At 42.2% G+C, this 27,604-nt stretch overlaps 1 protein-coding gene across 2 annotated transcripts in view; it reads left to right on the top strand.

Moving 5' to 3' along the window:
* ELOVL6 (ELOVL fatty acid elongase 6) overlaps positions 1 to 27,604 on the top strand; it is a 64,778-nt gene that overhangs the window by 19,112 nt on the left and 18,062 nt on the right. Inside the window, exons 1-2 of one of the 2 annotated variants that reach the window (XM_072335438.1) lie at positions 19,763 to 19,855; positions 23,138 to 23,269. In XM_072335438.1, coding sequence (XP_072191539.1) covers positions 23,199 to 23,269 — 71 coding nt within the window. In that variant the 5' untranslated portion in view covers positions 19,763 to 19,855; positions 23,138 to 23,198. Of the gene's footprint in view, positions 1 to 19,762; positions 19,856 to 23,137; positions 23,270 to 27,604 lie in introns of those variants that run through there. The other variant, XM_072335437.1, reaches the window with a different exon arrangement.

Here is a 27,604-nt window from a genome sequence, read left to right as displayed (position 1 = left end):
CACTGAAAGGGAAGGGATGAAAAATATCATATTATAACTTAGCATCTCTCTATATATTTTTTTCTCCTTTTTCTTTGACTAGTGATGCATTCACTCATCTGCAGGACGGTTCTTGATATTATTGAGGTACATGCATGCCACAGAGATGATAAAGGGCCTGGAGCATGTCCCATATGAGGAAAGGCTGAGTCTGTTCAGCCTGGGGAAAAGAAGACAGACTGATTAATGCTTATAAATATCTCAAGGGAGGTGGGAGGCAAATGGATGAGGCCCAAAGAGGTTGTGAAGATATTCAAGACCTGTCTGGATGTCTATTTGTGTGACCTATTATAAGGTACATGCTTTAGCAACAGGGTGGTTGGACTTGATGATCTCTGTGATTCTGTGAAGATTCAGTGGTAGGGCTTAGATGTTCCTGTGTGAAATGCCCTTTTGCTACTGCTCCATACGTTTTCATCAAAGAGGTTTTTATGAACATCCAGTTGAAATATGAAATGAGATATGTGATATATCCAGCTATAGAAAAGGGTGCCTTTCAAATCTGTGTGCTCACTGGGGAGTTCATCTTTTGTACACAGTTGCATTGGAGGGATGGTATTGAAGTGACAACCTGGAATAATTACAGGAAAGCATATAACTGCATTCATGCATGTTACTTTAGAAATTTAGTCCCTTATATATATTTGCTGAATAAATGTCACCATGCCAGAACTTGCTCAATCAAGTGATGTATTCACTTGCACAATCAAAAGAAATTCAAGCGTGCAAGAGGAGGAAGGTAAAACTGCTTTTATAATGATAAAGCTGAAGGCCTTTATTTCTGTGCAATTAAAATTTCACCTCAGAATTGCATAGTGAGTTGTTTGTACAGCATTTCCTTTGGTTTGTCTTGTCAGGTATCTTATCCTCAGAAGGATACATGGAAGACGTGGGACATAAGTTCTGGGTTACAGGTTGCCTGAACCTTTGGTTCCTTCCACTGGGACCGTAGTTAAGGCCTTTTTGTTGTAGCCATCAGAAGGTTTCCTTTTTTTTTCCTGATATTTTTTCCCAAGGGCTGAGGCTGTCCACCAGTCACATATGTTGGGTAGTCGGCTGTTTTGTGATTTGTCTTGAGTCACTTAGCCTCTGAGCTCTTTGGTCTTTATAGCCAAGAAGGAAGAAAGCCCAGCTTTTCTTCATGTTTTTAATCAATATGTGCCTGGCAGAGAAAATGGGAAGGTTCAGCCTGCATTTGTGGTCCCTGCTTGTGCATAATGAGTTCATGGTGGTCCTGTCTGTGTTTATACTAAGGTGGTCAGAACATCACATGGTTTAGTAAACATGTGGAGCGGCACACAGCAGTGGAAAACATTTTGGCACTTTGGATTGCTTTGCCCTTTTCAGCTGCACTTCCTGTCAGTTCCTATCACAGTCAGTTTCTGGATTTTTTAATTTGTATTATTTTTTTTTTGTGAAGTTAGGTAAAAAATATCTATTAATCCCATGCACAGTTTTTCATGTGCTATCAGTGCTGATGGTGGCAGTCGGGGAGATAAGGCTCGTCAGCACATAAATAGCTGCTTGGAATGAGCAGTGTCTCTTCCTTTGCTCTTAGTCACTGGTTCTTGAGATCAGCTCAAGTGTTTGCTTAATCTCTTACCTACATATTTTTGTTACACACGGTACATATAGCAATGCCCGCGGGTACCTTTGCCTTGCATTTCCCATTGGATCATTGTGCTCGTTCACCTATACCTTTGCCTAAATGAATCAGCCAGGAGATAAAGATCCAAAAATGAGAAACTGAAAAATACCACAGGCGTTGTGCTTGGGTTGTGGATAGCAAACTATATTTTTTTTCATAAAGCTAAATGATACTATGTTTATAATGCTCTACAGAACTGCCACTGGGGTTTCACAAACCAAATGCTTAGCTAAAGTAGAGCTAGAGCTTTGAAAAGAAGAGCATGAAACCCTTGTGAAGTAAGTTTTATCAATATGCAATTTTCTGCCTGATAGATTGAGCTGAGTGTTGCCTAGCTATCGTTTTGTTTTTATTTATTTATTTTCCCAACAAAGCACTGGTCCAGAACATTGATGGTAACGATTCAAAGGCATCTGCCATCACAGGAGCAGTGAGCTGAGTTTGAGAAAATTGTTTTTCTTTTCCAATTATACACCCTCTCCTCTCGGTACTTCCCAGTATCAGTACATACTCAGTGTGGAGGCGTAAAATCCTTGCCTCTTTTCCTTTTGCACAGTGCAATAGATGCTGATGGTCCAGACAGTAAATTCCATGAGCTTCTATCTACTAAATACATCTGTTAATAAAAAGCCAGTTATTGACTCTCCTGGAGCAGAACCAGAGAAGTTTATGGCAGGTCAGCGACTGGAGTCTGCCTTTCATGTGCCAGCCATTGCCAGGGCCAGGCTGAGTTCAGGGCCAGCTCTCCAGGTTCTCTGAGCAGCAGCCAGTGACCTCCTGCTCTCTGCGGGGACACGGGGACTCAGTGGCAGATACATCCTGTAAAAGCACCAGCAGGCTGATCGGGGAGCAGTCAGACGCTGCAGCCAAGGGGGATTTGAACACGGGGACTGCTCTTGATATAGTGAATCAGAGGCCAAGGGCAAAAAATGACCTGAAAATGTTGGGAATTAAAAAACACATAGAAACAAAACAAAAGAACAAACCCCTAACACATAATAATCTTAGCACAACACTGGTTTGCTTCTTAACATGAAGTCTGTCACTTTCAACGTGAGAGCTTTATAGTAATCTAATCCACTGTTGTTTGATAAGCCTGATTTTGACTTTTTGAAAGACTGGGATTTATTTTGTAGTAAGAAAATCACCAAATCTCTGTTAATTGGTCAATTGTTTTGGAAGCAGGCTGTTTATTTTAGTTTATTGTAGGAGTGAAATGTGCAGTTAGGTCAGCAGAGACTAGCTAAGCCTTGTAAAGCTGCTTATGTTGTATTAGAGAACCTGTAAAGTAATGGGAGGCTCATTATTTCTTCTTCAAAGTTATTTCAGGAACGTTACTGTGAAGTGCAGAAGATCCCACTTTAGAAGAAGCCCAAATACTAAAAATAAAGAAACCTGCAAACAGCAACAAGATCTGTCAATAGGAAGATAGTGCCATAGCTTGTTGTTACAGGAAAATATGAATACAGAACAAAACGCCCCATTTCTAGAGAATCAAAGCATAGTGTTCCAGCAGTGCTATTAAAAGAGCACTTTTTCCTCTTGACTGTCTGCATGAAGACAAGTAGAGTTTTGCTCCATTGAGGTAATCCTTCTGTCACCCTTGCCTGCTAATGTCAATATGTATGCAATCTGTTTGGATTAAGTATTAGAGTTGATAAACAAGCTGTGTAAACATGTTTGTGCTTAAAATGACAGCACTGGCTGGCAGCGTGGCTTCCTGGCTAAAAGTACCAGCCAGCTGATATGATACAGCACTTGGTGGCAGGGTAACATGTGAGGATGCAGCCGCTGTGGTCTGGTGAAAGCGTTGGGCCGGTGCCAAGCTACCCTTCAGTCAGTGGATCAGGAGTATAACAGGGAAATCCACAGTTCTTTGTGCTGATGTGGGGTTTGGAGGATTCGTAATGAATGAATAAGTTGTTTCTCTGGGTCTTCTTTGAAAGACTCGTGCTCCGTTGGACTCATTTGTAGAAAAGCTGGGAATAGAAGAAAAAGACTGCTTATGAATGGAGAAGAAGTTGGAGTTAAGGCTGCAGGATGTAGTGTGAATGTCTGCCTTTGAAAGGAGCATGGAGTGAGACACTAACCCTACTGCTGTCTGAGGTTTCGAAGATGACTAGTGGTTATGATGCCTCCCCAGTGGGTTCCTACTAATAAACACCTTATAAAAATCTGGTTTGCAAAAGGTACCTGGAAGCAGACTTGCAGGGATGCTGGCATCTGAAAACTTCAAGCATGTACAGTCCCTGCCCCCTGTGAAATCTAAGGCAGTGCTCTGAATAAATTCTTCTTGGACTTTGATATGTTGTATATTGCTAAGGAAAGCCTAATCACATACATATACGTATGCGTATGTAAATATATGACGTCTGCCTGGCTAGTAGTTCTGTGACTGATTGTTCCCTTCCAAGAAAAGAATGACCTGCCTTAATATGAGGTGTACTGTTCCCAAAGGTGTTCAAGAAATGTGTAGATGTGGGACAATGGGACATGGTTTAGTGGGGAAATGTGGTGGTAGGTGGATGGTTGGACTGGATGATCTTGGAGGTCTTTTCCAACCTTGGCAATTCAATGATCCTATGACTTTCAAAAAAAAAAAAAAAAAAAGAAAAAAAAGGAAAAAAAAAAGTGCAAAACTGAAGCCTAAGTCTTGATCATTATGTTAAACATTTCTTGGAATAACAGCTCTCTACAACCATTTCATTTTTCCTCCATCTGCACACATGGACATTCAAAGACGGTAGCCCATAACCACATTTGAAAGAGCGCTCCTGTCATAGTATCCAGTCCACACAGGCTTGAGGCAGTTTTCATTTCATTTTCTGTAGCCAAGGTGAGTGGTGAGTATTTGTATGGTCTCTCACAGATCTCTTTCAGGAGATATTCTATCCAGGTAGAAGTACATTTTTAGGAGCCTAAAGACAGAAGGGGGGAAACCAAGGGAAAAGAAAGCTAAGAAACTGTGTTTAGTTTACAATTAGCAAAACGACAATATTGCCAAGTTGCTTCATTATAAGGCCATGCTTTGAGTCAGTACAGAGGCAACAGTGAGCTGACAATGCAATGGAATATGGTACTGGAGGTATCATCCTGATAGTGAGGTGTAGAACCTGGATTGAGCTCTAGTACAGCTTGAGTGCAGTCCTGGAAATTCTGCTTGAGTTGATCTGTTGTACCTACCCTACCTAAAGGCCCAGTTCTGTATGTCCTTGAACACATGATTTTGTAGCATGTCTGTAGTGGCAATTCTTAAGGCTTGCACCATTCTGTCATCAGGGTCAGTTTGTTCATTTGGGGATGCACTTAACTATGGGCTGAATTATATCACTACCCAAACAGAAAAGCATCGTTTCTTGAATCTTGTGGGTGCAGTATCTGTTGGCCACTATTGGGTATCCTGTGTATACTTTAGGTTTTGTTCTCATAACAGCTAACAGTGTACCAGAAATAACGCTGTTCGCCCCTGAAATGTTTTGTCTGAACTAATGAGTGGGTCTGATCTCTTGTGGGTTTTACTATTTATTTATTTTCCAGTTTTCTTTAGAAGCACGCTAGGAGGTAAAAGCCAACTATCTGCGGCTGTGAGTCAGAGAGGCTAATTGTGTCTTGCACAAAAAATCCACAAGCTTTTTCAGCTCAAATTATTTCTTTTCTGCTTTCATTGAATTCATTGCTGGTGAAAGGTTCAGGGTAAACAGTCCTAAGGACTGAATTTTTCTGACCACAGCTATATAAAAGTAGCATGCTACGGTGACCTTTCTCCATTTTGCTTTTCTGCTGAAAGCAAATTGTTAGGCTGTTCCTTGCTAAGAACAGGCTTAATGCAACCAACTCATCGCATACAGATTATCAAGTAGTCTTCAGGTAGTAAATGACCTTTGGTCATGGTGGACATGGGCCAGATCTGAACTAACAAACTGTGAAGGTAAAAGGATCTGTATCCCATTACAAAACCACGATCCGGTCTTACTCATTAACATTTTAGTGGCAAAAGTTCAAATGAGTTATTTCATTAATAGTCATGAAACTAATTACACTGAAGTGCATCTGTCAGTAGTAAAGGCAACTGACTTCTGTGCTTCTGAATAAATTCAGTCTGCATTAGGAAATTTTATTCTGCCTCTAAATGAGAGAAATGCATTGCAAATCATGAAGAGGTATTAAAAGGGAGAATGCAGATGTGTCCTAAATGTGATATGCTTGATGCTGCAGTTCCCTAATGCAATCAATTAATGAAATGAATAATTAGAAGTGTGTTTGAGTAGGGGAAGAAGGTCTTGGGTAATATTTTGTACCTTATTTCTTACCTCAGATGCTAAAAAGTCATCAAGATAAAAAAGGTTGTGGGGCAGGAGGGTTGTAACTGACTTGGATAAAATCAGACTCAACCCAGGATCAAGATTAATTCGGATATATAGAAATGAGACATGCGTATACTGAGGAGATCTGTGCAGAGCCCAAATGGTATTTATTCAAGTGATTTCTATGGGTTTTTGGCACATGATTATGTCTGAGGATGTAGTTAGATTTCTTTGATTACAGGAAGCTTATGATGGAGCAACTCAAGTTTCCCAAGCAGCCCAACGATGCAATGACTCCAGTTTGCTGAGTGCAAGAATATGTCCCCCACATCACTTCCATACCCAGTACAATGTATCAGTTTAGGACTGTTCCCAGAGTCACTCACCAGCAGGACTGCTGTTTGACTTTGCTGCAAGGTCTCCCTACTTTCCCATGTCTTCCTGAACTTGCATGCACTCTACCAATGCCACTGGAGGTATGTGCTTGGAGGTACCTGCTGCAATGCCATCTGCATTGTGTGGTCAGTTTTGGACCAAGAAGTGTTCAGTGTAGCTGATGAGATGGCCTGTCTCTCCACGTGTGCATGCCAGTAATTGGAGAAGCAGTTCCATGTGAGGCCCAGGAGTAAGTGGTATAACTTTTAGCTTCCGCTAGACAGTTCTCGAGGGTTCTAAGCCATGTAGCTGTTGCTTGCAGTCACAGGCTGGATTTACTCCTAAAAAAAAAAGATTATCTGAGTGTATCCTATGCAAAACTTTGCTTTATAGGCTAAGTCAGACACATTTGTCTGTTTCCTGAGATGAGCAGGTGAAAGATTAGAGAGAGAAGAGGATGGAATAGCTGTAAGACATTTTCTGCTGATTTCTATCATTGAACAATGTTCACCCACAGAAGGGCCTCAAAAACAAAGATGTGAATGTGGCCAGCTCTACTTCTGCACCATGGTCTCCTGTCGCTAAAATTGCACCGCCTTTCCTGCGTTTCTGCAGACTGAAAAGAACATTAATGAATGTGAGCAGTACCAAAGTTATGAGGGTTATGAGGGTATTTAAGGCAGATGAGCCAGTATATAAAGTAATTATGGCGTAAAGTTGGTTGTGTTTATCAACTACTGGCTAGCAAAAGTACTCCATATAAGTGTACAATATGTGGCATGTGAGTATATAGAAGAGAAACTAGTTATGACTATAAATATGTCTGTATTTAAATGTCTTCCTGTGTTTTATAATGCTGTGGCATTTTGCTCAGGTATGGTTAGGGAAAAATTAGATTGCCCCTACTATTTTTGTGTCGTTAACAGGTTCTAGCAAACACATCTGTGTTTCAGACACGTTGCAGGAGGAAGTGTCTCCAAAGTTTAAGACAAGACAGACATTGAAAATATTATGGATTTGTTTAATATCTCTGCAATTGAACTGAGATACCTACAGTGAAGTTGATGACGCGGTAAATGCGTATGTAACGCACATGGTGTATCCAATAAGCTGTTGTTGGAAAGTAAGATGAAACTTGGTCCCTCTTGCTCCTCGTAAGTTCTTCTTCAGATATTCATCCTCTAGTGTGTGTATGTCCAACGTTTTGGCTTGCCTGGACTGAGTGAAGAGGGATAATCTTGAGCCACATATAAAATACATAATATGGTTAGTATATATATAATTTGTTATTTATTGAAACATTAAAAAGGAGATAAACAAAACCATAAAACAAGTGGGATATTTGACCGTGCTTTTGTGAAACTAACACATCAGTCTGGTTTGATGGAAGTGACTGCAGTTCTTGGTGAGCTCTCAGGATGTTTGTCACAGACTTTTGATGAAGTTTTACTCTTCCCGTGCTACCTCCTTGAAAACAGTTGTTTACAAATGCATGTACTGCCAAAAGGGATAGTGTTGTTGATGGCTAATTCTAAACAAACTGCTTTTCAGACAGCAACATGAATAAGTGTGATGATGAAGTGAGGGGTATTTTCTCTGGTAAGCAGACATCAGATTTTTGAGTTGAGTGTCTGATTGCAATTCTGTACCTTCCATTTGAAAATTGGTAGATCATGCATTCGTGTCAACTGAAATTGAAGTCTCAACTGTGCAAAAGATGTGCTGGGCCAGGCCATATGCCAGCCATGGATTGGACATGCCGGCTTTAGAGTCAGTTGCAAGAGAAACCTGTGCTAGTGTAACTGTAACAAAGGAATTGACCAATGCACACTCACAGCACCAGCAACCTGACATCAGCGCAAACACAGTTTTGTGCTGTTGCCAGTGAAATGAACCGTAACAACTCTAGCTATAGTGGGCAGGCAGAAAACAAATAGAAAGAGACATCATTTTTTGTTTGTTTGTTTTTTGTTGCTGTTTTGTTTTTGTTTTTCCTTTGGTAGAAAGCACTTTGCTCTTGCTTCACTTGCAGTGTTTCTTAGCAGCCTTGGATCCTTGCAGCTCTCTCTCGAGCTGTAGCAGGACCAGGGGCGCACTGCATGTGGGCAGTGGGAACTGCACAGCATGATTTCCAGAGGGGAGGAAGGCCAGGCTGCAGTGATAACTCCTTCTCCCTCCCTGCAAATGGCTGTCATAAGCTTCCGTAGTTTGCAGAGGACTTAAACTAACTTCTTTGGTTGACCGAAACACTAATGTGGTCAGATGTATAGTTCCCCTCTTCAGATACATTTGTCTAATTGGCCCTTGCAGAAAGGGGCCACGTGGGGTTTTTAGATGAGAGATAGCTTTTTCAAATGTTTCTTTTTCCCTTAGTAAGCAGTATAAAACCAACACACCCACTCAGGGAGGGGCAGCTTTGCCAATCAGGTCAGCAAAGAACAGTGTTGAACAGATCAGAATTATCTCAAGGAGCCTCAGGGAAGGGAACAGACCCATTTTCCTGATGGCTGCCTATGAAGGGGTCACACAGAAGGAGAGAACACTGCATGTTTATCTGTCCCCTTAGAAAGGTTGTTTAAGGACAGGTATTGGAAGAGGGACTGGAGGGAATAAGAAGTAAAGTAACCTTGTTAAAACTGTCAAGTTTGTCTGTCAGAGTTATGGTAGCAAATGCTGTAAACAACATTCACCAACTAACATGCAGCTTTCCCGAAGTACTCTGTACTGGAAGGAAAATTTCCACTAGTGCTCTGGAGCTGTGGATCAGACATCAGCATGTCTCTGGGAGTTGCTGCAATTCCACCATGTGTTTTGGCTGTGTTTGGCCTCCTTGCTGTATTATTTCTCACTGGTCCAATGCAGATTAGAAGACAGATAATAAAGACAGTTTGTTATTTGATAGGCAGCAGAGTTGCCTTGCGTGCAGCATTTGAGTTTGGCTTGGAGTTGCTGAGCTGTATTTCTCAGCTGTGGAAATAGATGCTTATGCCCTAAGTGACGGTTGTTCCCTGCTTCCCCACCCAATAAGATACAGCAGCCTATGCTACTTCTATTTCATCTTGATGTATTTATGGCCAGGGAAAGAGAGCTATATGGAAAAGCATAGAGTGTATTTTACCTACGTGTGAATTTATGGCTGGAAGCTAACAATGGCTTGGCAGCCTGTTGGCTCCTCTTGCACAGGCTGAGCAATGCACATTTCTCTGCATCACCTCAGCTCTGACCTGAGCTGACCTGACCTGGAGTGACAGTGTTGCTGTTCATTCCACCTTTCTCCTCTTGGTGGCTGCTGTGGAGAGGGCCACATGCCATCGGGGCAGCTGCAGTAGGTCCCTTAGTGGAAAAGACCACCAAAAACTGCTGGTGAGAACTTGGAGGTGCCAGTGCTTTCCAGATAGGTGCCAGTGTCTGTAATGCAGTAGCCAGGCTCCCTTTCTCATGCCTCTCCACACACATGCTGTGGACCAAACCTTGAACTCTTAACCCTGATCTTGCTCCATGACAGTGCAAAACCAGGGCCTCACCAAGCGAACATGTCCCTGCTCTTGTTATGTCATATTTGCTTGCAATGGGCTAGCAAATACTTCACTGTTTCATCATCAGAAACACACTGTTGCCAGCCAAACCAGTGCAGTGATGTAGCAAAGCATTTCAGCAAAAGAAATGAAATGATGAGGAATCCAAGCACAGGCACAGCTCAGGCAGGTTTTTCCCCAGAGAGGTGTTACAACACTGTGCTCCATGTTTTCATCCAAAGTTTTCATCCAAAGTGGGACCCTTTGAGCTGTGTTAGAGCAAAGCCATGTGGGACAGTGCAGGGAGGCTGCTCTCAGACAAACACCAGTGCTTTGGCCCCACAAAGGGATGTGAACCAACTGGGATGGGAGGCACAGTCTCTGTAAAGAATACACTGCTTTTGTGAGTCAACCCCAGTTTTAATTTTATCTGTTTTGCTGTGCTGCCAGTCTTTATCCATGCAGGCCCTTGTGTCAGTGGTAGGCTTGCTACCTTGCTACACCAGTGGCAGTCACTCCAGCCCCTTTCAGGGTCTGAGGCTGTTGTAGAGGTCTTGGGGCTCGACCCTGTTGTTCCAGGGCCCTGAGAGGCCATAGGGACAGAGCCCCACCAGCAAGTGTGCAAAAGGGACACAGTCACTGAGCCTGCTGGCAGCCCTTGAGTGGCCCTGTTCTCTTCCTGCCTGTTAACTGCAGCCCTCCTTGGGATGTGGCTGGCAGGAAGATAGATATCTGTACATCTCTGTTGCTATGTTGTGGTAAGGCACACTAGTCTTGGTAAAATTTCAGTGTGCATTTGGCCCCATTGCTACCTACAGCTGCTGGACAGGGGGCTGCAGCAAGGAGGGCACTGGTCTCTTCTCTCAGGTGATAAGTTAATCATAGAATCATTGGCATGGAAGGCCATCTGGTCCCACACCCCTGCAATGAACAGGGACACTTGCAGCTCCATCAGGTGCTCAGAGTCCCTCCAGCCTGGCCTTGGGTGTCTTTAGGGATGGGGTGTCCACCACCTCTCTGGGCAGTCTGTGTCAGTGCCTCACAACTTATACTGTAAGATACTGAAAGGTCATGCAGCCCCTCAGCCGGCCCATAATCTTTCTCACAAGCTTGCCAGTCCCTATCTTTGATGCTGACAAATGCTTCTGCATGTAGAAAGCAGAATCTTGTGGAACTTGGGTGTCACGATGGCTGGGAATTGTCTTTCAGTTTACATGCAGTTAAGGCTGGTGTCTGTGGCTTTGCTCTCTGCCAGGAAACATGCATACACCTCCTCACCTTCCCCCTTGCGTGAGAGCAAGAGCAACCTGCCAAGCTGTTTGAACAGACACCTAGCAGAGAAGTGCTCTGAGAGCCTGTGTAAGGCATCAAGAGATCTTTTTATTTATTTATTTTTTATTTAAAGCATCTGTGGTTAGCACGCGGTGAGCATCAAGATAGTCTTTCAGAGCTTGTGAGCTGAGCCACCCGCTGTGTTTGTTGTGATAGCTTTGTCCCAGCCTGTGTGCTAGAGACTGTCTCACTGCTTTTTTTGGTAGTTTATCATTGAATATGAATACAAAAATCCTCAATCTTTTCACTTGCTCGTTCTCCCCCTCCCTACCAAGTTAACCGAGGCTGAAAAGTAGCACAGTTCTTAAGCAGAGGCAGCAAGACTTTTTTCCCATCCCTAGAAATTGAAATGGCTTGCGTAAGGCAGCCATGGTATTATTTTTTTTTTAATGCAGGGAGGCATGTTTCCTTTTCATTTGTTAATTACAAAAGAAAATCAGTCAAGGAGAGCCTTGTTAAACAAGTCTGGCATTGAAGGAGAGAAAGAAAGAGAAGAAAAGGCCCTGCCTTTACTCTGTGGCTGGCTGACCTGACTCACAGCCACAGGCTGAATTTGATTTCCTTCAGATTTCTTTCCACATTTTTCCTCTGTTTTTGTCTGTTTGTTTTGTTTTGTTTTGATTTTTGTTTTGTTTTTTTCCTCAGACCAGCCCTAGCAGCTTCAGAAGGGACAACAAAGCCCTGCCTTGTGCCCCCAGGCACACCATGGAGAAGACAGCTTTGAAACTAGGTGTCAGGCATTGCCTTGTCGAAGGTAATGCTTCTCATGAAGCAACTCGTGTCCCCTCTCTGGCAAGGGGCTGCCTTGGCTTTCATTTCTCCTTTACCCCAACCCCTTCAGAGGCAAGTCTTTCCCTAGCCTATTTTCTGTCTTTGACAGATATTTCTCTGTGAAGAAGCAGAGATTGTTTTCAAGTATTTGTTGCATGGTCTGTCCTTGCAGGAGACTTGAAGGGCTGAACAGTTTTGATGCTGGGCTTTAATGTGCTTGGGGGAAGAGTTGCAGGTTTGCTCTCAAGTTGTGCCTGGAGAGGAATGATTTGATAAATTTTGCTGGGGAAAATACAGAATAGCCTCACTGGTTGATGGGCTCTGGTGCCTGTGTTCTCCTGGGCTGTTTCCACTGCAGCATTCTGGTCTCCTTGGATTTGAGGAGCTGGGGATATAGGGAGTTTCCCAGGAGAGTTCCTGTTATTCAGCATAGTAGGAGAAGTCATGCCAGCATCTCTTGGGCTGTATTCTGGCACCTTTCAGTTATATTAGCTGCAGGATGATTGAGATTCCTGCTGGGACATTTTCTTTCTGGCTACAGGACTTATACTACCTGTAAAATGATTTAAAATACCTCTGTACACCACGGTGGGTAAGAGAAGCTTGAGATCATTTCCTTCATTGCTCTGTTGGATGATTGCAGACACTAAATTCAGATAGGCCCATCATTGCTGGCTCTTTTTTATTATTAATTACAGTAGAAATTCCTTGGTCCCCAGGAGCTCCCAAGCTCTCCCATTACCTCTTGTCACCTGCAGAGTTTAGAAGGGCTGACAGAACCAATTCATTTTCTTGAGACTTTTCAGAAATGTGTGAGCTGAACCTACAATGTGATCTCCAAGTTTAGCCAAATCATTTGAATATCATTCTACTGAAAAACAAAACAACAAAAACAGAAGTTTACAGTCTCCCTTTGAGTGCAAACTTGTTAGTGCTTTTGGTTAAATCTCTATGATGTAAGACTGAATTCTTGCACGCTGACCTATTTGGTTTATGAAACCATTGTCTTTAATTAATATTTAACATTTAGCATGTTCCTGTAGTATTATTAACAGTGTTATTTGGTTATAATGGATATGCTTGACACTGCTTAATGGGAGTGAGTGGGAAGAAGTGGGACTCATTCTTCCTGCCGTCCAAGCAAAGGGAAGCATCTGAGGAGATGCTTTGGGGTGTTGGGTGTATACTTGCACAGTCTTTGAATGCAAATCAGAAGAAAGGAATATCTGCAGATTTAAGCAGGACATTATATTAGGGCTGTGACTGAAGTTGCGTTATGTCCGTTGCCTGGCTGGTGGCCCTGTAACTCTCTTGTTTTATGTAGGGCAAAAGCTCCCGGGGTGGGGCAGGATGGGTGGAGCGCAGGTTGCAGCCTGGATCGAATACTCTTTAGAAATGTGGGTGAGAAGCTCAGCCATAGGAACATGGCCTTCATTGCAAGGCCTTTTATCTTCCGCGCCTTCTTCTATACACTCAGGTGCATTGCTAGACCCCTCTGCACACCAAGTCACTAGCTGGAAAAGGCTTCTGATGTCCATGTGTAGCTGCAGGACTATGTCAGCAGCCAATTACTTCTTGCTTTTGAACATGGAAGGGGTAAGATGTAGGGACACGTGTATGTTTGTAAGTGAAAATAAGATGAAAAAACTGAGATGGGGAGGGAAGAGAATCGCATGGATTCTTAAAGAAGGAGTAAATTCTTTCCCCTTGATGTTTCAAACTTGAGACAGTAGTGAAAGCGTGGTCTGAACAAGGTAGTTGTGAAACTCCCTGATCTGCATTTATACTGCTCTTAGTCTTAATAAACTCAAAGAAGGCTATAGCTGAGGGGAAAAAAAGAAAGGAAAGCAGTAAATGTTAGCAAACTGTGATTTGCTCTAGGGTATCAGGAAAGTGGAAAAACTTGTTGAATGCACATTGTTACACATTTTTCTCTGGATGCTTGTGTTAGCTCCACAGCAAACATGTAGTTGCGTTGATCATTACCAGCCTCAAAGAGATAGCATTTGCCTTTCCCAGGGAGAGAAACTTGTAAAAGCATGCTATTGTTAATGTGTGTGCAGAAACTGGAGCACCCGGTTGGTGCAGGCTGGAAGGCGCTGGGATGGCATTGCTTTAGGCAAGGGAAGGTTGTGTTGCCCCCCAGATCCTACACACAGCTGCCAAGGGAGCATCAGAGCATCCTTGCCTGAGGTGTTAATGAAAATGGGTTTGTGTATAGTTACCACAGCTGCTCATAGCTTAACAGGAGCAGTGGGCAGGTGCAGGAGGGATGGGTTTACTGGTGTCTTGTAAAAGTTATCTGGAAGAAGGTGGTAAGGATGGATGATGAGAATAAATGGGTGCATTGCACCCTCTATGTGATATAAACATTTATTGAGGAGCATCCTGGCTCTTTACTAAACCAGACTTTTCTTGGCCTCTGTATAAGCCCTATGTTAGTAAACCTGCCTTGGAGAGAAACCCAACAATTACAGAGGAAATTGGTGGTGGACAATTCAGTGAGGAAAAGTGATAGCAAAAGGAATATCTATGGAGATGTAAAACAGATTCTGGTTATGTGACCTTTGGGAAAAAAAGCAAAGGCTGGATCACTTACTTATTTCCCTTCTTTTGTGGGAGACTGCTTTCTATTTTCAAACATCTGAAGTGGTATCACTGACATGCCAGCAGGCTTTCTTGTTTGTTTACAGTAATTTCTTGCTTACACTCCTTAGTCACCAAGGTCATTAAATTCTGAAGGTGGTATTTGAATTGCTTAAAAGCATTTTTATTTCCTTCCTTTGGAGCTGTGTGCCAGTCACTGTTCCCTCCTGGTCATGCTGGTTTTCCTTTGTGCAGTGTCACGTGTGCAGCCACTTCCACCTTGGTCCGGATTCCTTTCCTTTTGGCACTTCCTATCTCCCTGCAGGTCCTCTGTGACCATGATTTGGCAGAAACCAGGATTTGAACCTCTCCATGTGTACACAACACTTTAATGTTCTGCTCACTAATCCTCTAGTAACCTGGGCTCTTTGTACTGCCATGGAAAGTGAAATACTGCTAAGCAGTTTAGGTTCCCATCTAATTAGGTGAGGTGGCAACTAAGGGCAGGGAACAGCCATGCTCTCATGGTTGGAAGCAAAAAGAAAGACCCCAGCTTTTCAGATGGGCCAAGATGGCGTGTCCCATCACCTCTTATGGGAAATGTGGGTGTCTGCCTCGGGCACAAAGGTTTAGGCAGGGGGTGAAAAGCCCAAATGAGCTGTCATCAACTTATTGCTGACAGGATATAGATAAGCCACATTAATGCCGTGTACTTTGTACTGCCTTGTGCCACTCCTGCTGGTTTATGCCTATTGCTGCAGGCTGGTTCAGGACTGGAAACAGGATGTTTACCAAAAACGCCTAAAAAACAGCCTGGCTGTGGGAGTAATTGGGGAAGGGGTGCTGGGGATCACAGACATTTACTATGTTCCTGCCCAGTCTTCATTTCCACTGCAGGCTTTAGGCTTTAGTGTCATCCAGCCTGTTACTGTCTGAGCTGGCTACTGAGAAGTGTGACCATAAAGAGAAGATTACTTCCACTGGTTTACCATTGGCAGTATTTCTCGGGGTGCCGTACGTTTTCTTCTCAGATAAGTTTAGCTGGATTCAGGCTCTTTGTTTATCTTTGTAATGTTCTGTTTTAAAGGTACTGATTTCAGGTAGAACAGATCTGGATTTTAAGGTGAAGGCTATAGGTCATGGCTGATGACAAGGGAATTGCAACAGATAGAAAGTACTCAGAAATGAATTAACGTATTAGTCTGATGATGGAAGCCTCTACTAGGAATAAAAGTGTAACATTCTTACATATTTAGTGAAGTTTAGTTCCTGAAAATGTCACTTGGTAATTATTACTTAGCCAGCTAACACATTCCCTGCTAAGGGACATGTTGGACAAAAAGCAGAGCATCGTGTCATAAGGAGGCAGCAACCTGGAAGCCTGACTTGTGGCAGCTCTGAGCTTCTTCCAGCTGCTGGAAAACATTTTTCCAGCCTGCTACCCAGTTGGTAAAAGAGGGAGTGGCTGTTTGGAAGGGCTCTTTGTTTTTGAGATGCAGTTGAAAAGATGCAAGATTGCACCATTTTTTTTTTTGTGGATTCTGTTGGTTTCCTTCAGTTAAGGATTAGGTCCAGGTTCGCTGCAGCTTTTCCGTTGGCTTCCTTTGTCACTTGATCATACAGCAGTAGACAAAGGTCAGATATCCTGAGATTATATTAGATACTTCAGGCAATCTTTGCCATCATGCATCAAAACATACTGCAGGACCGGTCAGAGCTGGTAGTTGTTCTCCAGGTGGCCTGATTTTGCTTCACTGATGGATGATGGAACAGATTCCTTCATTTCCTTCTTGGCTCAAATATCCTTTTTTGTGAGCACTGTTTTCCCCCTCCTCCTCCACAGAGCAATGAGAATTTATAGGCTTTGAAAGCAAGTTGTTTTACACTGCTGCTCTGTTACAGAGATGTCACTGGCACCAGTGTCCCCTTTTAATCAGACCTAAGCCACAAAATGGCATTGCTGGCTTGCTCAGGTCCATCTCTCTAGGTGTCGGCCTTTAGATGAGGAGTAGAAGAGTACTGAGGTCATTCTAATTTGTTGTGCTTTTCAGGCATCCCATCAGTTTGGTTTCCTCAAGGACAATTTAATTTTTGCCGGCGCTGAAAGAGTTACAAAGCGATCCTGTCCATAACGTGGTCCCCAAGCCTGACATATAAGGGCTTATTTGTACACGGCTCATGGCTGCCCTGTTTCTAAGGTTACGCTCTGCTCCAGAGGAGAATCCTGTATGTCTCTTTTGGCTGGGAACCTGCTCAGAAAGATTTTTTGTTTGTTTGTGTTTTGCAATCCAGTAGCAGTTGTGGCAACATCATTTTGGGGTAGTATTGCAGGAGGCTGAAAGGGAGTAACATCTTCTGGAATGTCTTTTAGGACAGACTGAAAAACAGCATGCTACTTGCTTTTTTCATGTTTTGGTTTGTTGTTTTGTTTTTCATTTTTAACAAGTGCTTTTTAAATTGTTATTTTTATTCCTAATATTTTTGGGGGTCCAACAGTCACTATTTCCAAGGGTACTTACAAGCTGCATATGCAATACTAGAGATAGCTGACCTGCATAGGTGTACCTGCAGATGTAGGGATATACATAATGTTAGCAAAGTCTGGCTGATTTGTTATTTCCAGTGTTGCATCATGTCCTGTCAAATAAATGAATATCTGTCCCCAAAGCACTGACTGAAGCAGCACTTGTCTATATAAATAACATTCAGAAATTGCTTCGAGGGGTCTTGCTGGATCTGTTGGTCTTACGTTGATGTAATACTTAAATATAAACTCATTAAATGTCGTAATCATTGATTGTTTTGATCAGATGAAGCAGATCAAAGGAGTGGGGCAATAGGAGATCTAGTTATTTTCAAGCTGTGTCTGTATAACACAACTCCGCTTGTATCATCATTAATCACTTCCAGGTGACACCTCAGTACAAATAGAGCAGCTTTAACTGGGAGAGATGTAGGTCAGTAGTTTCCAAGTTCACTTGCTGTTGAGCTTGTTTACTAGCTCCAGGTTTTTATTGTAGAGGCCAGAGGTTTAAATTTGCATTGATGAAATTAAGAGTGAAAGTACTGTAGCTTTTCATCAGAGCTACAGTGTTCTGACCTACATTGGCTTCTCTGTTCTCTGCCTCTCTCCAGCAGCTGCCTAAAAGGCCTACCAAAGCCTGGTGGGCCCAGGGAGGCACTACTTCCATCACCTCTTATAGCCATTGTAATTCTTAGCATTAAGTACATACGTATCAAAGGGATACCAATGAGTTTAGTCAAGGTTCCCATTGGAGAGGAAGTTTTTCTGACTACATCAGCAGCCATGAAGACTCTTAACAGGGCCAGGGATGGTCGCTGTTTTGCCAGTATGTTCCTATGAGTCAACCTGTAGTTCTGATGCTGTAAGTCTTGGGCCGTTGTAGTAGTTATTTACGCTGAGCGTCAGCAGTGAGGTCAGATTCTGGCCTGTCCCTAAGGAAGAATGAAGATGCCAGAGATGGGCATACAGGCTCTAGCAGAGGCTGCGTGCTGTCAACAGTGATGCCAGCAGAATGTGAGGACATCCAGCCTGCCAGGCTGGGATTTCCATTGCTGTGCTAGGTAAAGACATCCAGAAGACTGCCACCACTGCAAGCACACTTGTCACCTACTATCTGTGTTAGAAGGGTCTCTTTTCACAGGAGGAAACCTAGAACAGAGCCCAGGATAAAGCTGATTTGCCTTCAGAGATAATAAACTTTTGTCAGCTGGTTTCAGTTCTGGGGATTTTGTTTTCTGCAGTGCTTTCCACATGAGGAGTAATTTTTCTCTCATGACATTGCAGATATTTGGGATTGTAGCTTACATGTTTTAAGGGTTTGTAGCTTGTATCATTAAGCTTATAAGATTATAAAAGACAAAGGGCTTTCATATTCTTCACAGCTGAGTTTGACTCTTCCATCTTAAACATTTGTCCATGAATTTTAACTTCATTTTAGCACCTTTACACCTCTCTAACATTTCCCCTACAAAAGGAAAGCAAATTATAGGGTTTCCTATTGTTGTTTTCTTCCCTAGCTGCATTCACTTTAGTTTATGGCAAATGATGAGGGTGTGGCCCCTCACTACCTGACCTTATCTCCCTAGGGGCAATGCCCACACGTGATGGGGAATGGGGACTATTTGTAGGCAGGCACCTAGCTGGATCACAGATGCATGTGATTTTATGGCAAGTCACACACACACAAACAAGCAAACAAACTAAAAAAAGTCAGTTCCCTTTAAACCAAGCTGCTTTTCCATGGATTTGAGCCCATGGATTGAGGGTGCAGCTTCTGTACGTTGCTAATGCCATAAATGTGATGAAATGCAGCTGTGGGGAAAGTGGACCCTGCCTGGGACTTATTCTCTGACTCCTCTTCCCTTCCCACTGCTGGGAAGGACTACACTCACATATCCAGCAGTGCCTTTTACAAGAGTGTTGGAGGTCTGTGCATTCCTTGAGAGGCAAGTTTTGGAAATCAGAGAATTGTTCTGAGATGTATCCTTGTTTACACTCCAGTAGCCTGTGACGTCAAAGAGTGTCACTGGTGAGTCACCTACCCGCATGTCTGACTGCTGCTCTAAATATAAATGTCAAAAGATGGTTAGGCTGTAGGAGTAAATTGGCCTGCGTTGTCATGTGCATTTCAGGCTAGTCTTTGTGTTCTGCGTTTTGCTTTTTCTCCAGTGCTGGTGTGGTCAATGGGAAACAAAGGCAGAAGTGCCAGCTCTCAGACTTTTTCTACGCACGCATCTGACACATCGCATCTCTTTGTGCTGGCTCTGTCAGTGCTGAATCTGAGAAGAGGGAAAAAAAGGGCTGCTTTGACAGCATTTCTAAAGTAGACACCCTGAGAGACTGTGAAGCATTTTCACAACATTTTTTTATACATGCAGAATGTGTGACACTTAAATAAGCCTCCGAGAGAAAGTTCCTTTGCCAAGGCTGTTAGCCACTGCTAGTGGACCGTAGCCATGGAGATGCTGTATGATTTATGCTGCTGGAGCGGAAATGTTAAGTCACAGCCTGAAGCAGTGATTGAGCACCTGGTGGGAAGGCAGGGCCAATCCAGGGTAGCTCAGGTGCATGCAATGTACCTGTGTGACCAGAAGGGGTGGAGCCAGGATCCACCCTTTCCTAGGCCTCATTTAAGGGCTTGCTGCATTTATGTTTGTCCTCATTTGCTGTGGCTAAAGGTTTTGCAATCCCATTATTATCACTGTACTTTCCATCAGTAATAAACACAATTGTTTTTCTTATTGAAAGCTGGGAGAAGCAGGTAAGAAAAGTGTCATGTCTTTAATCTTACCAAGTTGTTTGGGGGCTTTTTAAAGTGAAATATTTATGTTTTATAAGATAAACAAAATGTTGATGAAGAATGCCACAAGAAAAACATCAGGACCCTGAAACTGCCTGTTTCCTTGCCTGAAGCACTCTGCTCTGGCAATTGGGATGTTGGTTTTTGTTGCTGGGTTTTTTTTTTTGACTTGTGCTCCCTTTAACAGCTTCTGCAGAAGTGGTAATGAATTTAAGAATCAGCTCTGCATGCAGGAAGTAAATACATCTTTATAAAAAGTATGTCTAAAAACCTATAGAAGGCAAACAAGCAGATAACCCTGCTGAGTGCTGTTATGGGGCTAATCCTGTGCTACATTATAGGGAGTAGTTACAAGATCAACAGAGGTTGTCTTTTGAGTATTTCTTAACTATTAAAGAAAATCCTTTGGCGGTATTATATTTTATCTATCTATCTCAGTTTACTCATTAACATTAGAAAGCTCTGCAACAATGGCTTAGGCTGCTATTTTCAGAATCACAGTAAATGACAACAGTGCATCTGGGCTGCAAACACCTTGTCAGAGGCGCTGCCGCGCTTAGGGTAATCTCACTTCACATCAGAGATGCCAGAATGGCTCATGCTGCTGTATGTGAGACTCATCATGAGGCCCTGGGCTGTTATTTTTGAATGCTGTGTCATTTCTTCAGTGTTTTATAAATCACTGATTTCTGCCTCTCTTCTTGACTGTACTTTTTTCCTTCTTTCCTGTCTCTGTTGCTCTAAAAGGAGGCAAATCTAGTGACGGGTGTGAGCCTCTGGAAATCATATAATCTACTCTTCTATGAAAAACCAAATCTCTTTTTGATTTACACAATGCAGAGGGTCAGTCAAATAGTGTGGGCTGTGTTCCAGGTGAAAGCCTGTCCCTGCTTTAGGATTTTTATGAGACAGTGACCAAAGCTCTTTGTGCAGCATTGGCAGCCTGAGTCTATTAGTATGTGTCTAGGTGAGGGATGCCACCAGCATTTTCAGCCTTTCCCTTTTCACAGGAACCTTCAGACCAAGCAGAGCATCTTACAGCTCCTCTAGAAAATTCCTCCCCTTCTAGGGGGACAAGCTGGCAACTTTCTACAGCAGGGTATGGAGTTGTATTCAGTGTAGATAGTACTTAGTCCCTGAAGTCTGAAAATGTGGGAAGGTGGGAGACAACTGTGAGAAACGGAAATATCAGAAAAATGTGGAGGATTTGGCAGCCTTGTCTTTATGTCTACTGTGTTACCCTGAAGAACATTGTTGATGGCAAACACATGAATGTGTTAGCATTGAAGCGACTGGATGTGAGTCTGCCACAGAGTTATTTGGGGGGGGATTTTTTCTAAGCTTCAAGGTTGTTCTGCTCTGCTTAGTGTCTCTACAGATAGCAGCAACGGAAAGTTGCAGTGCTGTAGAGTGACCCCAAAACTCTGTCTTTAAAATCCTTGTTTGGTATGAGCCTTTTTGGCTTAAAGCGTGTCAGATATAAATGAGTGCTGTGAGAATGCTGTTGCTTTGTATCTCCAGTCCAGGAACCAGTCTGTAGTTGTGAACCTCTTACGAATGTCTATCACAAAATTATTGCAAGGGGACTGGATAATACCAACCTAAAGCTGTTGAACAGATAAATAAGAGTACATACTTTCCTTTATATACAGTTCCTTTATAACTGTATCACCTGGACTACTCAGTCCTTTATCCACTATTACACTGCAAACTGTAGAAAATTTGAAGACCTTTGGCTGGCAAAAGTAGAAGTTTTTAAAAGTCATCAGGAGTCATCAAAAATAAAATGCATTCAAAGTCAGACTAATCCTCATTCAGTATTGTTCTTTTTTCTGTAGGAGATAGGTGTTGCCTTGTTCCTTATCTGAAACAGCTTCCAGCTGCTCTCAGCATCACATCATGCAAACAGTCACACCTCACATCTAGCGCTGCTAGCACAAAGCTGTGTGCAATGGGAATGCTGTTTGCCATTGCTGCAGACAATGCTGAACTCATTATGAAGCTGGTAAAAGTGACCTAAAATTTATCTGTTCTAATTAGTGTAATATGGCTGTTGACCTAATTCAGCTGATTGAACTCACAAGAAATAATGTCAGTAACAAGGACTAAAATGAAATATCACCCAGTGTGAATTATTATGGTGTATCTTGCTGAGGAAGAAAGGACTCCAGTGCAGTTACACAGTGTTCCTCCTTCCCATGTTAGAAGGGGCATGAGACCTTTTTATTTGCTGTCACCTTTCCTGGGATACTGATAAGATAGTTGGCTTTCAAGAAAGTGTGTGTCTTCCCTTCTGGGATTCAAAAAGAACCAACATCTCCTGGTGCAAAGCCATATTCCATTGATATTATTGAATATAATTTTAGCTTTTGTAGAGAAAAATCTGCTCTTAAATATATTCACCCAGTCAGGCCACCATTAGAGCTGTACATTAATGGTATTTTACTCAGAATAATGCAGTGATGTGTAGGAAAAAATCCCAGACTGAGTCTATTTCTGACATTCAATGGTTGATTTGCAATGAATTACAGTACCAGAGTTCAAATGCTTGCTGATTATTGCTGAGCTGGGCTACTGTCAGGCATTTTTAAAAAATAAGGCTTGCAATTTTACCAGTATCATTGGAGTTCTTCAAAAGAGCCCTGCATGACCCTTCAGCACATTCACTGGAGTTCCCACAGTGGCAATTGTAAGCAGGGCATGACACAGCATCATTGCAGCTTAACAGGGCTATTGACCTCTTGCATCTGGCCCTGGTGGGAGACCCATACTGCCTGGAAATGTTCAAGATCTTTAAGTGTCCCTTGGTAAGAAACAGTGGGAAACAAAATTGCCAGGTACCAGGAAATAGATATGAAAATAACAAACAAGGCACAAAACCTCATGAAGCGTTCATCTCATCGTGCTTATAGAAGACGGAGAACCATGTGAGCACTCTAGTGTCTATTCTCATCTTCACAGATGAGTCTTTGTAAACTGAGGAATGCAGAGCTCCAAATGTGGCCGTCCTCTGGGGGAGAACTACCCCAGGGTCAGTTTTGCTTGCAGTAATACCTGGACCTGTATGCTGGCATGTAGATTCGTACAGGAGCAGGAGTCTCCACTGGGCAGCAGGAATGTCTTCTGCAGTTTCCTTTCAAGGAAACACACAAGTACTTGGCAGTTATGTCCAGCTGTGACTCTGCTATCTATCTGATACTAATTTTGTTCTTGACAGCTGTTTTTTTGTTTTTTGTTTTGCAGGAAGAAATCTTTTCTATTTTCAGCACTGTACGCTGCCTTCATATTTGGTGGTCGGCACCTAATGAATAAACGAGCAAAATTTGAACTGAGGAAACCACTAGTGCTCTGGTCCCTGAGCCTTGCTGTATTCAGGTAGGCATTCCTTCTCATCAACTGCTTTTGACAGTAGTCTCTGAAAAGGGTTTTCATTTCATAAGGTTTAACAGCAGTGCTAGTGTGGCAAAAAGCTTGTCCAGAAGTGGCCTTCCTTTAGTGCTGCTACTCAAGGTTATGTCCTGATCCAGTCCTCACCATTGAAATGGTCCCCGCTGATTTGCCAGATTATGCAGCATTCAAAGAGGGGAGAAATCAGTAATACTCTTGGAGAGCAAAGGTGAAAAAGAAAGTGAGGACAGGAAAAAAAGCATGAATAATTGCAATAAATTTACCATGCAAACTACAAATGGAAATAAACCAATTAAGACTCTAGTCTTGTTCTGATTTGCTAGTTGGTATTACATTTATATGGCTGCATATACAGAATATTTAATTGAGGTTCTGACCTCTATTACAGTGAGATAAACCTGGCCCACTGTGACTGAGATCAGAATTTGGCTTCTGGTTATTCGATCAGAAGCAAAGAGCTTACAAATACAACAGATGGGTGGCTGCACAGCAAAAAGGCTCTGTTTTCGTGGTGGGCTGCTCTAGTTCTATGTTGCTCCAATATCGCTGAGTATGGGGAAATCACGCTCATGTTCTTGATAGTTCACTCAACTGTATAGAAGAGATTTAGAAACAAATGTTAACACTGATACCTGTATCTTTTTCTAATATCAGCATAGTCATTACTGATTTTGTTAGTTCACAAGTACAGAAAGCATGTCTGTGTACTAAGCAGCTGTGACTGAATTTTTTTTCACAGGATGGGAGTGTTTTAGGCTGAGAGTTTCTAAAGAGTAAATCAAAGCAAAAATGAGGAAATCTGATTATTTGGCTTTCTTATGTTTATTTTCTTTCTTCTCAGAATTGTTCTTTCACACTGGCATTTCCTAAAACTCTGGCAAGGAAAAATAAGTTACATTTTTCACTTATCTCATTGAGCTGGAACATGCTACCTGTAGAACATTAAACTATGTTTGCTTGATTTTAATCATCCAAAGGTTCCTAAAATAATAAGATAAAAACTTTGAGCATTCTGGGATATCTTTGAGAGCAATTTCTAACACTGAAAATGTATTGTTTTTGTTTTATGGTGCTGTGCCTCTGGCTATGTGTGCAACGTCATTTTGTTGTTGCTGTCCCGTACACAGTTGTCATCTCTTGCTAAAGTTCAGCTAGTGCTGAATTGCTTCTGAGGTGACACGTCATTTGTGAATCAGTTTGTTAGCCAGCTGGATCCCTAAGTGTATATTCTGATTACGCTTTGCTATTGAGCATAGCCAGTAGAAAGAAGCTGATGTATGCAGAGCAGTACATGACCTGCAGGCAGGACACACAACTTTGTAACTGTGCTTCAAAGGGGGTCACTAGCATGATTTCTAAAATTACATTGCTTTGAGATGGCTCTGTGGCTGACATGTACAGTGTGGGGCTTGCATGTACAGTGTGGGGCTTGCAAGCAATTTCACTGATCAGTTACTTCTCAAAGACAAAGCAATATGGTAACCAGCAAATAGCAGCAGTGTGTGCTATGGTGTGAAAGGTCTGTGTAGGTGAACTGAGAACATTCAGACTTCAAAATCAACATATTCTTTACTTGATAGCCGGAGTTTCCTATCATAATCATATGAAATAGCTAACACACAGCCTATAGTAGCTCCTGGGGAAGTCTGTGTGAAATTTAAAATGAGGCTTTGTGAACTTTGTGAAGCATCATGTTGCCGGAATGAACACTCCAGAGTCACTCCCAACTTTATTGACTCTGTTGCCAGCTGTACTAGACATCAACTGCCATAAACTTTGCAAGGAACTTGAGTTTTACTTTCCAAGGGACTTTTTTTCTGGCTCCGTGTATGACGAGGTGTTTCATTTGCACATACTTGGTCTGAAAGGTATTTCTGCTTCCTCTGAGGGTGAACTTGGATAGATTTAGATGCTGTTTTACTTGTAGACTTACTGTAGATCCAGGAAAATACTCTTCAGTTTTAAAAAGTCTTTCTCATTAGTTTTATGGGCTGTTGAAATGCGATGACTTTTATGATACCTTTTGGAAAAGCTAGGTAATGTACATCTGTTGTGAGCAGTTGTAGTGAGGAAGAAAAGCCTGCCTAGAGAGCCTTCAGTATTGTCCTCAGCCTCAAGGTCAGAGCAAGGCTTTTATTCAGAGTCCTCGTTTATCTCTTTGCAGGCACTCCTACCATTTTACTGACTTCAAATACCCTCAGAAATAGTAACACTTAGAGGCTGGAAAAATTGTTTTAAAAAAAAAAAAAAAGAAAAGGAAATTGCTTGCCAGGCAGTGACATGGCCCTCCTTCACAATGTATCCTGCACGCTTTGCTCTTGCCAAGATCATTTAAATGTGGTAGCAGCTACTGTAGGAAACTTGCCACGCTTATAAATAAACAAAACAACTACAACACCCTACTGAGCTTGCTGAGCATTCAGGGAGTTCGGTCAAGAGTGAGTTTTGTGTCAACACTGGCAGCCAGCAGGATCTGTGAGACAGAAAAGCAGCTTTATTTCCCCTTGGAAGCATCAACTAGTTTTGTACATTTTGTCTCTGGGATAAAGTTACTGCTTTTCTGTGAATACCTCTGTAAAGGCAGTGACAATAAATCTTGCTTTTCACTTTGAAACCACTGTGAAAACATGATCTTCTGAAGTCTTTTGCTGATAAATTAGTTTGGGATGTTTTTCTTGGGTTGTTTTCCTTTTTCCTACTAGCAGATTTGTTGATCCATTTCAAGCACTGAAGATATTGTTGTGTGACATGACATGGTTTCGGTCTTTTTTTTCCCTTCCATTTTATGCATTTCATTTGCAGCCAGTTGCTTGTGCACTGAGATCCTCTGGGAGCAGCTCTGTGCTGTTTCTTGTCTGTTTCTTGCCCGCAGTTTGTTTTTCTGACTTGTAAGACCCCAAAAAAACTGTTGCTGATTCACCTCCATGTCCAAATGACTGTCTGCCATGTATTTAAGAAAATTTCCAAGAGTGAAAAACCTGTAAAAACACAAGTTTGAGTTGCCAGTCCTATGTTTTTGCTCCTTTGAACATGAAGTTAGGGTCATTCATTGACAACAAAGTATTTTTTAGTTAGTGTACATCAAAAATGCCATGCTGGCACCCTAGAAATCAGCAGAGCTGAGACCAAGAGTCTCACAGGAGGACCCGCAGTCATTAATTCATGTTTTCATTACATCACAGCAGGATTTTTGTTGTTCTTTTTATGGACCGTAGAGTCTGTGTGTGGGTAGCACTGCCATCAAGGAGCTCACACAAGAGTTTGATTACCTAGCCTTCACAAAAGTCAGCGTCATGGCACTGTTTTCAGTCACTCTTCATCCTTAAAGGGCTGCCAGCAGAAGAATCAGTGTCAGGACGCTAACTTATAATAGCAAAATGTTGTTTTCCCAAAGGAACACTATCATATCAATAGAAGAGAGGAGGAACCTAACGCATTCATTGCAGTGCAGGGAGAAAGAAAGAAGATAAATCTGATTGTGGCTGGTGCTATGAGAGGCATGATTTGCCTTCATGTGGCAAAACCACACATTCCTGAAATTGCTATCATCATCTGAGGTCATGCAGATGATGATACATCTCCTAATACAGCTTTAGCTGTGCTTTGTAGCGGAGGCTGATGTCAGTATAGGGGATCCATTTGTCATTCTTCCTGGGAAACACTTTCTCTTGAAGTTGTTGAAATGGTGTGAATGGCCACTAGCTGCCTTCCACAAAACTTCAGAAATGAAATATTTTGTATTTGAAATACGCAGCCAAAGTGTCTCACTGGAAGAAGGTTACTCACTTTTCTTTTATGAGACTGCTGTAATGGATTTATTTCCACAAGCACAGCAGCATTTTGTAGAAAGGTATGCACTTGTTCTGCAGATTGCTCCCAATGAGATAACCCAAAATAAATCATTGTATCAACAGCTCAGTCCTGAGGTGAGCTGAACAGAAAGGACTGAACGTAACTTTAAAATCAGGATTCCAATTGCTTGGATTTGGGACTCTGAAGTACCTTCTAGTTGTCATGCGTCTGTGTAAGACAGTTGATGAAAACTCACTGAAACTTCCATCCAGTCTCAAGGTCTGCCATTCACCACAGAGATTAATACACAACTTTATTTTTCATATGTTGCTCAACAGCCCATTAAAATCTTAAAATACTCTGAAATTTTATATAGATTCTGAAAATGCATTCAATATAAATTAATGAAAAGAACAGTATTTGCCATATAGTATTAATAAGTAGCATTTAAGGTGAATTAATTATCTTTTCTCTTTTAAACCTGAAAGCAAGGGAATTATATTTGAAAAT

This window comes from Excalfactoria chinensis, chromosome 4, assembly GCF_039878825.1.
Source record: "Excalfactoria chinensis isolate bCotChi1 chromosome 4, bCotChi1.hap2, whole genome shotgun sequence".
NCBI lineage: Eukaryota > Metazoa > Chordata > Aves > Galliformes > Phasianidae > Excalfactoria > Excalfactoria chinensis.
This window is presented reverse-complemented; position numbering and strand designations above follow the sequence as displayed.